Source organism: Falco peregrinus, chromosome 4, assembly GCF_023634155.1.
Source record: "Falco peregrinus isolate bFalPer1 chromosome 4, bFalPer1.pri, whole genome shotgun sequence".
Lineage (NCBI taxonomy): Eukaryota > Metazoa > Chordata > Aves > Falconiformes > Falconidae > Falco > Falco peregrinus.
In genome coordinates this window covers 5,809,760-5,823,310 of record NC_073724.1, presented here as the reverse complement: position 1 = coordinate 5,823,310, position 13,551 = coordinate 5,809,760, and the positions used below count along the sequence as shown (strand labels likewise).

The following is a 13,551-nucleotide window of genomic DNA, read 5'->3' as shown; positions in this document are numbered from 1 at the left end:
GAATAGTGCCTGATGGAAAATTTCAGTTCTTGATTCACATACTAAATATGGAAATATTACTTGCAATTCACCAGAACTATGTTTCAACCTGAATTATCCTTCGACAACAACTTAAATAATACATACTTCAAGCAAAACCAAAACCTCACCCCTTCATTGGTACATAGGTACTCAATTTTTAACAAAAAGAAAAGAAAAAAAAAAAGAAAACAGAAGTAAGCCATTGCTGTATAAAAAAAAAAAAAAAGAAAAAGAAAAGAAAGAGGCTAGCAGCCAACAATAGGCGTTGCTTCTTGAACTATCACAGTGCTTTAACAGCCTTTTTTTTTTTTTTTTCTCTACCATTTTCAGGCTGTTACTGCATGTACCCCACTGAACCTTGAAAAGAATTATGAACTGCTTTACCTGGCAGAACAATTTATAGGAATTCCTGTTCTGTACTTGAAGTTTAAATTGCCAAATGTCACGAGGTAAGCATTTGCTATTGATAAAAGTATGCATTGAAATTATGGACATTTGTTTCTGTTAATTTTTTGAGGGTTTAAAAAGAGCACATTGCACGCATAAAATAAATCATTGTCTCCCCACTGATTAAGATACCTTTATATGGAGAATGAATTGACTCTGGTTCCTACATATACTAGCACTCAGAGGAAGCTGGAGTCATTTGAAAGTGGACAGGCAAGAGTAATGTGTCTGGAGTCAGTTTACAGCATTTCTTTTTGGTTGTAACATGTCCTTGAGCCACCTCATCAGTATAGACAGCAGCTCTCTTATATGGCAAAACTGAAAGGTCAGCAAGTTTCTTTCAGAAAACTTTTACTCAGAAGCAGATAGAGGAGGCAGTAGCAGCTGTGTCCCAGCTAGAAAACAGTGCCCAGCTAGGGCCAGACATGCACCATTGGCATTCAGATGTGATCATACCTACGAATCACAGAGCTGGAATTTTGCAGCCATTACAGTCCTGGTTACCAGTGCTGTTGTTGGGAGAGGTGTATGGACTGGCAGAAAGACTTCAAAGAGGTCCAGACTCAAATAGGTAAAAAAGGAAGAGGACTGAGGGCAGTAAAGTTAATAGGCAGCAGGTCACATTGGTCTGTGGACAAGGCAGGAAAAAGATTGGTGCATCCTCATGACAGAAGGTTACTCTTCCTCTGAAGGAAAGAGCAGGGGCTTGGAAAGGTGGGAGGTGGTGATACAGATACAGGAAGGCATTTAGAATTCTCAAGATAAAATTCGGAAGTTATAGGACAATAATCACTTTACAACTTCCAGTTATATATGGGAATCGCTTTCATTTGGATGTTGCTGCTACTTCACTTCTGCTCTGGGTAGAAGCTGTGATATGCTACACGCATACTGCTGAGAAATAAAACCAGGCAAATGCTCCCCCCACCACCACCGTGCTTCCTTTCACAGGGTGTTCCAAGGACACTGATAGAGCACTGTCTATAGGATTTCCTTTACAGCTGTCAGAACAATTGCTGATGGTAGCGACCCCTTGATTACTTGAGGATTTCTTTGCTGCAGCAGCTGAAATTGCAGTGTTCCTTGACTTACTGACCAAACAATTTGAGGGTAACAGTAGCAGCAGCTGTTGAGCTGGTGATCCCCAGAGCCTTAGAATCTTACAGGACATAAATATTGAGAACCTTTTCCTCTGCCACAATTCCAAGTTGACCAGGCATTAATGCTCTCCTGGAAGACCTTTCTAAGATGGTAAATGTTTGAAGCTATCTTAATAGTCTCTGTGTAAATACAGAATGATTTTTCTATGGGTCTGCCTAAGTGACAATGACATCTAGCGGACAAAGAAGGCTGAAAGTGAAAGTGATCCGAGTTCTTAATTACAACTCCCTTACTTGTTTCTTTTGTTCTCTTCAGCAAATCCGAACTTCCAAATGCTTTGTTTTGTCCTTTCATCCTTGATCTATTTTATCTAGTCCAAAAGTTCTAGGAGGCGAGGACTATTTTTTGCTATACTTACATTGCCTCTCTTCCACTGTACGGGTTCTATAATGTAAACCATAATTTTGCTGCATGCACACGTCCAACCAGCTGCCAAGATCCAGACAACAAATCTTCAAATTAGGGAATGACATATAAAAGGCAGCAGTAACCAAAGCAAATTGCTAGGTTATAAATTGTTGTAGGACAACACTTGGTAACCTTGTTGCACTGAAACACACCACAGATCATGTATTTTTTCCGCATGCATCTCCACAAAATGTAGTAGGAATATTACATATATCTTCTTACTCAAGGGAGCATGATACCCTTCCCATGTAAAGCTCATAGCAGATTTGGGAACTGCAGCTTGGGGCATTAATCTCAAAACTTTTCACTGCATTCAGATGAACAAGGCTTTGATTAGATTCTGGTTTTGACTGATTGTGTTCAGATATCACAACTGCTCAGATACAAGGTTACCAAAAGGTTGCTATCTATCAAATTTTTTTTTTTTTTTTTACCCTATTAATGAGTTATCCTAGACTACACAGTATTTCATGTTTCCTGTCTTCTTATTAAGATTCCTTCTTCACAACCCAGGTTTACAGCAGAATTTGATTTCCGGACATATGATGCAGAGGGAGTTATACTATATGCAGAATCCTTTGACAGTACAGCATGGATCTTGCTTGCTCTTCGTGATGGGAAGATTGAAATTCAATTCAAGAATGAATTTGGAACAAAAGTCACCAGTGGAGGCAAAGCCATTAATGATGGACTGTGGCATATAGTAAGCTGGATTTTCTTCTCCCCTTTCCTTCCTTTAACCCATTATGGGAACTTTCTAAGTAAAGTAGGGAGAAACTAAGCAACTATTAAAAAGACTTAAAATGAGGCCCTGAAATCCCAGATTTAAAAATCAACCAAGGAATGCACAAAAATGCCTTACACCTGGGAAATCACAGAAACTGTTTACAATCCAAAAAGAGATAATTACCACTTGCTGGCAACATAGGCATTATTTTTTGTAATCATGAAGAAGGAAGCAGCAGAACATTAAAAACCCTGATTGCATGGTCAAGTGTATAGTTATTAGCTGCTTTGTCTAGAGAGCAAGTTTTACATTTGCTAGATCAGAAATCCATCTTGTTCTTCAAGCTTGCATACCTAAGATGAAAGGCCTTGCTCACTTACACCATCTGTAAATCACACTAAATTATTAACATCAGTTATGTTTTGGGGTGGGTTTTTTTTTTTGGGGGGGGGGGGGGCGGGGGAAGGGGCGGCGGGACAGGGGGGAAGAGAAACCAGGATTCTTCATAGGGAGGTAGGCAGGCTCCTGTTCCTCGTGGAGATTAAAAGTCTACTTTGATGCCTAATAATTGCAGGAGCAAGCATTGAACCTATTTTGTCTACGTCCACCTGAAGATCCAATCCTCTGTAGCAGGTTGCAGTGACATGGAGAACTGTATGCCAGATGCGGACTGGCTGTAGAGCAATTGTAGAAATCAGCTTCTTGCAAACTGTACAGCACATAAAGGAAACTAATTGGTTGCATGGGTTTTCCCAGGGGTAGAGCAGGGGTGGGATGGAAGATCATCCCCCTGTGGATGTCCATGGATATGTACAGTTGTCACAATTCAAGCATTGACTGCATTAGAACTATTTTAGAAGTTAGATATTTAGAGAAACATCAGTAATGCTTTGTACATGTAATTAGTATTTTAAATATCCTACATGTTTGTGTGTATATATATATATCATTGTTTGTATTTAATTCTAGATATCAGTTGAAGAACTGGAACACAGCATCAGTGTAAAAATAGCTAAAGAAGCAGTCATGAGTATTAACAGCCCAGGAACTCTTTTTAAACAGTCACAGGGTTTCTTGGAAACTAAGGTGTACATTGCAGGATTACCTCGCAAAGTGGGCAGCACTCTTGTTAAACAGGTAACTAAAATAATAAGTAATGTTGATTATTTACTGTTGAATTGTTTGGTTTTGTACTGTTTACTTAGTAGTCACAGAGGAAGGAAGTGTGGCATGGAATCCATTTAGAAAGTGAAAATCAGGTTATTAAACCACTGTTTTGAAAATAAACATGCATAAAACTTTGTAGTCCACCTTTGTTTGTAAAAACACAGCAGTTACAGTCCAATCTTGCAGGATTCTGTAGTCTGTTTCCTAATATAGCACCAAGATTTTCTAAATCACCACCATTTCTGCTGTGAGTGCATTTCAGAGTGATTCATGATTCTGGTGCTGGCTTTTGCTAGGCTCTGAATAGGTGTAGAATTCACTGTGCAGGCAGCACACTGAACTTTCATTTTTTTCTAGGTTTTATAATAGCCCAGGCTAGACAAGGCTCATGATTCTTTCAATCTTCCACCCTCAACTGCTCTGTCTTATGCTGTGGATGGGTACAGTGAAGTTGTTGTGACTGTCTGCTTCACAGTCCAGAAGCCCTCATACTAATTGGCAGCCTCAAAAGAACTGTACAGTAGAGGCTGCACTTTTTTTTTTTGCACAAAAGTGAAGTGGAGAGAAAAATTATGAAGCAATACAACAACATCCCGTTACCCAATAGAAAGTAATTCCAGAAATTTCTTTGTACTTTGGTACAAGGAGAAGATGAAGCCTTGAACAAGGAGCAGTGCTAGCGATCATTGTCTTTCAGCTACAGAAAAGCTGTTGTGACCTAAACAGAAGGACAGCATGAGCTTTAAAAATTGAAGCAATCTGTACAGATCACTGGCATCAAAATGGGTGATGACAGTAAATCAGAAATACCTTTTGAAGGCTGTGGTACTAAATCCATGCCAGTTGTTTTCTCTAAGCATCAGTGCTGTAATCTATAGTATTGATAAGGCTATTACTGGCTACCCAGAAATACGTTGATATGTAAAGTAAAGCCTTATTATTAACATTTTTGAAACAACTTTGAATGGAAACACCTAGCCCTGTAATTCTTCTACAGATTAACCCTCGGCTAGATGGGTGCATTCGTGCCTGGAACCTGATGAATCAGGGACATTCAGGTGTAAAAGAAGTTATTCAAGAAAAACAAAGCAAACACTGTTTAGTAGCAGTGGGGAGAGGATCCTTCTACCCTGGCACTGGAATGGCAATGTTTCAGATAAACTATAGTAAGTATTTTTCTGCCTATTCTTATATTTTTTGCTGGACTGGTGATGGAACTGATGAATTGTCTAAGAAAAAAAAAAAAAAAAAGACCCCCACACAAACTAATCTGTACACCACTGAATTCAGCAATGAGTCCCATAACTTCTGTTAGAGATTTGCTTGAACAAGAATTCTAATCTCATTGGTGTCATCCATTTAATTTCTGAAGTGCTTTAGGTTAGGAAGTGTTCTTTATTTGCAAAAGATGGACACCGTTGAACACATTCACTTTCCAAAGACCTGATTCTTTGCCTTGTTCATCAATGGGGAAAATATCATATTAGTGACAGAAAAAGAAGATTGGGGATGGGGAAAAAGATTGCTCATGGTTTTGTGTATGCAGCCCTGCATCTAAATGAACATCCTATGTAGATGTTTAGGTGCATCTCTTGCTCCTTCCTGAACCCAGAACTTTCTTGCCTGACTTCCTGCCCCTAATTTCAAAATTTGCAATCCAGAATCTACTTATGCGTGCCTGAGGGCCCAACTCTCGAGCATCATCCCAAACCCTGTTGTGATTATACTCTTCCCCAACCCAAATGCTATATTACCCAGAGCCCTGCTCTGATCCCCAATCCTTTTCATCTCGGGACTTGCTATTCTTTCCCAGGCTTTTTTCTCTAAATTCCCTAGCACACCTCAAAAGATTTCTCCAGCTGTTTATATTCTATGCTTCCAGCCAACTTGTATCAGAGCTTCCTATGCCACTCCAGTTGCCTCAACTTTCTTCCCTCACTAACACAATGCTGCCATTACTCCTGAGCTTTGTGTTTGGGGCTGCTGCCATTACTTCACCCCTTCTCCTTTCTGTTCTCACCCCACCAAAATCTAAGAGGCTGCCCACACCTACTGATGTCCTTCTGTGTGCTATTACTGCCCACCGTTGCCCTGCCCGTTTGGCTTTGTGTAAGAATATAACCTCACCTTATAATTTAGAATTTCTGCTTCCTCAAGAACTACTAGAAATCAAGAAACTACTAGATTTGACTGGGACAGGGATGGGGGAGGAGGCACTGGGAGAAAAGATACACAAGATGGCAAATACCTCTTTAAATAGTAATTTCTCTACTAGCTTCCCTATGAATGCATTATATGAAATTATATTTAAATTATCTGCATATTTACTTTATACCCCCGCATATTCCCATTTTAATACAGAACTGCCTTGGAATGTAAAAGCATGTAAAAACTTCCAATCTTCCACTCAGTGGCAGCAATTTATAGGTAAATTAGTTTGAGGGGTTTAATTTTGAACTGACCTCTGATACCTCTAATGAGTGTGGTACCTGTTTCACATTAGAATGGAGCAGGTAATAAAAAAAAAAGTCTAATAAACACAGATTAGGGAAGATGCAGGATTAACAATTTTTCTTTTTTGTTGTTTTTGAGGGGCAGGGAGAAGGGAAGGTGGGGATGGGTGGGTTTTGGGGTTTTGGTGTTGGGGTTTTTTGTTTGTTTTGGGTGGTGGTGGTGGTTTTGGGGCTTTTTAAACTCACAGTTCTTTCTGAAAATTCCAAAGTTCACTGGTTGTTGGTTTTTTTCTGGAGATTAGTACTAATTTTTCCAGTCTGGGTGCAGATTAAATACTAATTTTTGACACCATATTAATTTTTCTAGCAGATGGATTTATTAATTTCAGTTATTCTTTTTAAAACAGATAATCTTGACAGTTCTGAAGATTGGCTAATAAATGTGACTATGACTATTCGCCCATCCACAGACACTGGTGTTATGTTTGCCTTGGTTTCTAATGAAACAGTGCCTCTTGCTTTGTCCATAGTGGACTCTAACTCCTCTGACTCACAGGTGATCTTACAATTATCATAGCAGCTGATACACTTATAAGTCACATCTCTTGTTTTTGTCTCACTTAACTTACTACTCCATTTTTGAAAAAAATCAAACTAAAACCAGCTACTTACACTTCCTTACAGTGGAGCTGGTAGGCTGAGTTAGTATTTTGGTAAGCATTTAGATCGTATAATGATGTACAGAAAACGTATTACTATTAATGATTGCTACAGCAGTGACTAAGCTCTCTTATGTCAAGTACTATCCATTACATCACATCTTCTTAACATTCCATTCCAAACGCAAAAAGCAGAAAGGGGAATATGACAGAAGCAGATCAATGATACTACAGTAATGGCATCATGTCAGTATCAATTTATAAACAGATCTTTTTGTCCTTAGGTTTCCCTTTACATCTGTTTACAACAGGCATCCCAAGATAAAGTGTGATTATACACCATGGTTAATCCATAAGGACCGATAGTGAACACTTGGTTGCCTTTGAAACTGTACTCCTTTTGCCCTAAGAGAGACAGGATTTCGCCTCAGAACCATAGCCAGAAATGTTTTACAGAGAACGTTGTCACTAAGAAATCGCAGAATATACATGAATGGCATTCATCAAAGGTTATGCTTATACATCCATGTTGTTAACTTTTCCAACTTAAGGTTCCAGTTTGTCAAACGTGGCTCTAACGTTTCCTTTTCTTCTACTTCCACATACAAAATGCATCAGAACTAAGTATAATTGTGTGTTAAAGTTATACGTGACATTCTTTGTGACCTACCATTCTTCCATTTAGAAAATCATTGTGACAATCGGAAACATCACTGTTGCGCATCTGGAATCAAAGAAGTTATGTACACCCAGAAGAGTGCTGGTTGGGCTTCTAGTAACCAGACAGCAACTTGAACTGTCTGTTGATTCACACACAGACAGAAGCAATTCAGAGCAACTGTCGATCCTGCATCAAGCAATGATGGCAAATGTTGTTACCTACTTGGGCGGCCTGCCAGGTAAATTCTGTTCCTCCTCATTAATTTGATTATTTGTACAAGACTGATTATATTCAGCCTTACCAAAGCTATAAAACGACTACACCTGTACAAAAAGAAACAGGGTCCGTGTCCTGTCCCCCCGTCCCGCCCACCAAGTAGTTCTTGTTTCATCCTGTCTATTCAGCTTTCGAGGGAGGCTGCTTTTCAAAAGTAGCGTTATTAGGCCTATTAGAAAGGAGTCTCTCGAGGTCTGAATTTGGAAAATACCTTGTATTTTGAGCTGGGGTGGAATGAGCATTGCATATTTCTGAAATGCCACCAGCTGGCACAATTTAGGAACTGCATCAAGCATGTAAGAAAAAGGAGCATTCACAAGTAAATTGTCAGAAGTGCAGAAGTCAGGAGTATGGTTTCAGCAGTTAAAGTCTGGGCAGCAGATGACTGGCAATCTTTATGAAACAGAAAATGTGTTGAAACAACAAATATTTTGTTTAAAGCAAGCTGCAAGTGTATCTCCAGTCTTAAGACTTGTACAAACGTTGTTTTGTACAGAAAGTGTACACATGCTTATCTGTAAAATAGTTTGACTTCAGGGTGAATCATGAAGAAAAATGGCATTGCCACAGAGGAGGCATTTTCAAAGCCTAAGATCCTCAAACTTGAAAACTGGGAAAGACACCGTGGTTATGACATTACTACTGGCAGAGTTACTACTGTATACTCTCTTAAACAAAGTTATTTTAGGGAGAATAAGTTACAATTCCTAAGGAAATTTTGAGAGGTAGAACAACATAGTCTTGAACTGACACCCATCTTATATGTAGGCTGCAGTGTCATAGCGCTGCCCCAGATACAGCCAGCCATTATCTGCAGTGTTTCTTCTGCAGGAGAAAAGGGTGCACAGGAGTAGAAAGAGAAGAGGAACTGTGTATCCATTGGAGATTATCTCTTTAGGCTTTTCTTCCAAGGTAGCATACACAGGGGAAGCTGGAATTATGGTTCCACCCTCCAGACTTGCTTGTTAGAATAGAAGGAAGGTTTAGGGCAGCACTGCAGGTACCATGGCCTCTGTCTGCAGTGATGGGTTCCTCCGTACCCAGGCCCATATGTTGGAATTGACTTGTTCTCTACAAGTCTTCATACACTGGTAATAGAGGATGTAACAAGATTTAGGTGCCAAATATGACAATTTGTACTCTAATTTTGTTTTTGAATGGATATGCAATATCTTGGGAACCAGATAACCGGGTGAGTTCAGTTTAAATTGAACATGTAGAATGAGAAGAATGCTCTAATGGTGCAGGACCATCACATATTGCAATAGGTAAGCATCAGTGTTTTTGTGATACCTCCTCACTTTTAAAAGAGGTGAAGTCAGTATTCACTTAGTAGAGGCAAGCCAGTAGGTTAACTGAGCCATAGTAACTTAACTAAGTTTCTGGTCATTTCTTAGACCTCTTCATCTTTGTGATATTTAATGATCCTTTCTAGTACCTTGCCAGCCACAGAGTAATTGGCATCGTAAGAGCTAAGACCTTGGCTTCAGTCATTTATCCCAAATAGATAAGAAGCTAGTTACTTGCTGCTTCTTAAAAATAAGTGTAAACTCTCTGCTTTAAGAGGTATCTTCAACGTGCAAATTAACAAAAAACCCTCTGTATGCATAAACAGTTTCTACTTAGAGGTCTGAAAAAAAAGCAAGAACCTCCCCCACGTTATCCAAAGCAGCCTTTTCCACAACAGCCTGTAAACAAAGAGAAAAAGTAATACAGGAAAAGTACTTTCTGTCCCTGTGTACAGCCAGTTTGGCTACACTGATTCATTTACACACTCTAACCCACCCCTGAAAAGCCTCTGGGTTTACTGATAGTGTAAAAAGGTAGGTAAGGATCCCCACACTTAGCTACAGCACACAGAACTTTACAGTTAAAAGGGACTTAACAAAATACGCATTTCGTGAAGACCAGAAGTCTTTGATACACATTTCTGCAAACTAGTAACAGCGTTGGGAGTATGCCTTTATTAATTGATACAGCACAACCAGTGCCAGCTAAATGAGCCTTGCACAGTTCTGTGGCAGCAGTGTGATCATCACTGGAGTAAAAAGAGCAGAATCTACAGGACTGTGCAGTACCTCAGCTTACAGCAAAATACAGTTACAAGGAAGCAATGTTTCTCGTTCCCCAGACAATCAGCTCTGTCTTCTAGGAGGGATAGGGTGATTAACATCTGGGGGAGGAGATGATGCTCTTGAGATCAGCTTCTAGACATCCTCATTCTAGTTGCTGAAGGTGCTTGGATCACCTTATGTCTACTTTGTAAGAATCCAGTTGTCCCCTAAGACCTCAGAGCAATGCCTGATTTTGTGCTTAATACATTGCTTCCTGGAAGCATATGCATGATCTGATTTTGCTGTAACCCAAACAATACCTCAATGAGCAACAGATAAAGTGAGTCTTTTACGGAGAAATTCACTTCGAAGAAGCAGTAAAATGTGTGGAGTTCCCAGGGGTCCCTATCTGAGAACTTGCAGGTTTGAATCCAGAGTAGCTTTCTGGCAAAAGCAAGATGGTTCTTTCTGTGACCTCTAAACCATAAACATCTGTTTGTAGGTCAGGACAAGAACAGTGGGCTCTAGGAAACAAACTATTGATTCACTCTTGTTAATACAGGAAACACTACCATCAAAAACATTCACAGAGTTCGATTTCTAGATGGGAATAGACTTCTAATGCATATTTCAAATTTTACTGACCTTTCAGTGTAGTTGACTTGATCTCAATCTTAAAAAAGAGGGAGAAGAACTTAAATGTTTCCTGCCAAAATTGTTCTTTCCTCCCACCGCTGACTAATGGATGGGGAATGAAGTATTCCCCATGTTTTTGCTAATCTGAAAAATACGTAAGAATTTGCATGCCTTGGCCTAATAAGTTGAATGTGTTTCTGTGCAGATGTTCCTCTGGGTGCTACGTTAGTAACCGCGTTTTATAATGGCTGCATGGAGGTGAAGGTCAACAACAGGCAGCTGGATCTGGATGAAGCCATTTCGAAACACAATGACATTAGATCTCACTCGTGCCCACTGATTATGCAGTAACCATCCAACTCTTAATTTAACTTCTTTTCTTTCAGATATAATTTGTGTAATTAGTCTCATGCCATAATGAAGCCTGTATTATTTTATTCAAGGTGTGCCAGGAAAATAATCAACAGCATGGTTTTCCTCCCTCTTATATAGAAGGGGGCAGGGGGGGAGGAAATCCCCTCTTTTTGGCTGTGAGAAGACACTCAAGATCAAAAGTCTATAAAATGTTCTTTTATTAATATCAGTGATAAATCTTAAAGCTAGATTTATCTTCCATGTTCATACTATGCCCTAGATATAGTTTGGAGACAAAGTTCAGGAAGTTCTTTTTAGAACCAATTTTACTTCTTATTTTTCATATGTCACCACAAAGTTACAAGTTGCAAATTTTTGTAATGTATTTGAATCTAAACAAAACTAGTCTCATGAAACTCATGAGGTTTTCCAAGCATAGAACAGAATGAAAAAATCTCTACAGGTTTTGTAATACAGTTTTTTGTAAAGGAAAAAATACCCCAAAATCCAGACCCCAAGCTTTATGTGACTATGTTTACAAGTTATATCAATATTGGTAAAGGAACTTCAAAACTGAAATGTTTTGTAAGTAGCTCAGGTTTTTTAGGTAGCTCTCGTTATACTGTACTGGCTTAAGTTCTCTCTTAGGAACCCAGCTTTATACTTTTAACAGAGTTCTGGATCAGGTCAGGTAATCTACTATCAAGGTGGGTTAAAATAGAACCCAGGGAATCCTGGAAAACAGAGGAGATGGCTTGGGAGAAGGAGCTCTGATCTTCATCACAGGACATCAAACTGGAAGTTGCTAAGTAAAGCTGAGAAGCTGCAGCAAACATTTCTTCCACTTATGACAGATCTAGCACCCCTCAATGTGAGCACCCTCCAACTGTCCATCGTATCCCTTTTATGTAGGGCAGCCTTGCATTTACAGAGCCCTTGTGAGCCCTGTTGTGGTTGTGTTTCTGACGTACTTGAAAGCCTAAATTTTGCTAGTAACATCAGAATGTAAAGCCATATTCTGCTCAGCCAGGTAGTTAGAAAAGTATTGTTTTCCTCAGGTGTGCTCATTTCAAGCACATCTAATATTTCTTTAGCATCCTTTGAGTGTTCTTTCCCCTTCCAACCTCATTTTCACACTAGAAGCCTCCCTGTGCAGCTCACCTAGTGGTTTTGTTAACCCCAAACCAAATAAATAGCAAGAGAATTGCTGTAAGCAATGAATATATACTCTCATGCATCCATCAGAGAGACATTTATCTGCCAGGATTCTTGACCTGAGGTTTGCTTTCTTTGCTTGAGACATTGAAGTGGAAATGTATATACAGAAGGATGGATTGTGACAATATTAATTTTGAAGGACTGCTTTTCTTCAGAGAGATTCCCAGTGACATTAATGAGGTTTCTTTCATTGTTGAGGACTATCATTAGTACATCAGTATGGCAGAATCTGAGCCCATCTTTCAAAATTATTGCTTTGTCTGAGGTTATTGTTAACTTCACTTCCCACTTGCGTGATGTGATACAGGATTTGCTCTGACTTTCACACCAGCCAGCCCCAGTACAGCCTCCGAATCTGCCCAGCACTGCCTCATAGGTAGCTGCTTAGCAGCAGGAATACCGTAGGACTGACACCAGGGACTAATTGCCCGTGACTACTACACGGTCACTTTTCTACATGGCACATAAAAAAAAAAAAAAAAAGCTTTCATTTCCTCAGACTCCTTGGAAGGGAAATAACTGCAGGAAAGCATCCCGCCTGCTCTCCTCCCACCACAACACACACATTCTTCAGTTGGGCCTAAGTTGAAGAATAACTTGACTGAAATAAGCAGGTTTTGCATGCGAGGTGGAGCTGAATTGGGACTTTTGATATCAAATACATGTCGTCACTTCATTTATAGTATTTCAGCAGAACCCGCTGAATTCTAGAAAGTCCTCGGGTCAGCCTCTGCTTTGTACAACAAACACAAACAATGAGATGAGGAGCATAAAGTAAAGTGTCATCAATACTCTAAATGTTTATATTGGCCTGTGCAAACAGAAGAAAAGGTTTGGTAGGGTTTTTTTAAGATTTTATTTGTTTAAGTGTAATAAATGGTATAGAGATGAAATGAAAGGAAAAAAAAATAATTTTCTCACACAGACACCATTTCTGGTTTTCATGGAATAGTATTTTAGGGTTTTGTAGTTATAATGAAACCGCTGCATATTTTTTAAAATGTAAAAGTGCCTCCCTATTGTAAGGATTAAATAAAGCATCAATTGTGAATTTCTTTTCATTTTAGGTTGTATTTGCATATCTTTGTTCATTTTCACTGTGCAAGACTTGTTGAAGTGGTCAAATGGCTTACTCAGGGGGTTGTCCTAATCATAATGGGCATCAAAGAAAAGAAGTGGCTCAAATTAATATGCTGTCCAAATAGGTATCCAATATTCTCTAGACAAATTTTTAAGTTTATTTATTCTTTAATATTGCCTAAGGAAATTTAAGCTATGCTTAAAACTACATATGGAAGAAAGGACATCA

The 13,551-nt window shown here is 39.2% G+C and overlaps 1 protein-coding gene across 1 annotated transcript in view; it reads left to right on the top strand.

Moving 5' to 3' along the window:
* PROS1 (protein S) overlaps positions 1 to 13,303 on the top strand; it is a 34,752-nt gene extending 21,449 nt beyond the window's left edge. Inside the window, exons 9-15 of the mRNA XM_055801361.1 lie at positions 352 to 470; positions 2,551 to 2,740; positions 3,734 to 3,901; positions 4,929 to 5,097; positions 6,792 to 6,940; positions 7,729 to 7,942; positions 10,876 to 13,303. Of these exons, the coding sequence (XP_055657336.1) occupies positions 352 to 470; positions 2,551 to 2,740; positions 3,734 to 3,901; positions 4,929 to 5,097; positions 6,792 to 6,940; positions 7,729 to 7,942; positions 10,876 to 11,021 (1,155 nt within the window). The 3' untranslated portion in view covers positions 11,022 to 13,303. The remainder of the gene's footprint in view (positions 1 to 351; positions 471 to 2,550; positions 2,741 to 3,733; positions 3,902 to 4,928; positions 5,098 to 6,791; positions 6,941 to 7,728; positions 7,943 to 10,875) is intronic.
* Positions 13,304 to 13,551: the final 248 nt, after the last annotated feature.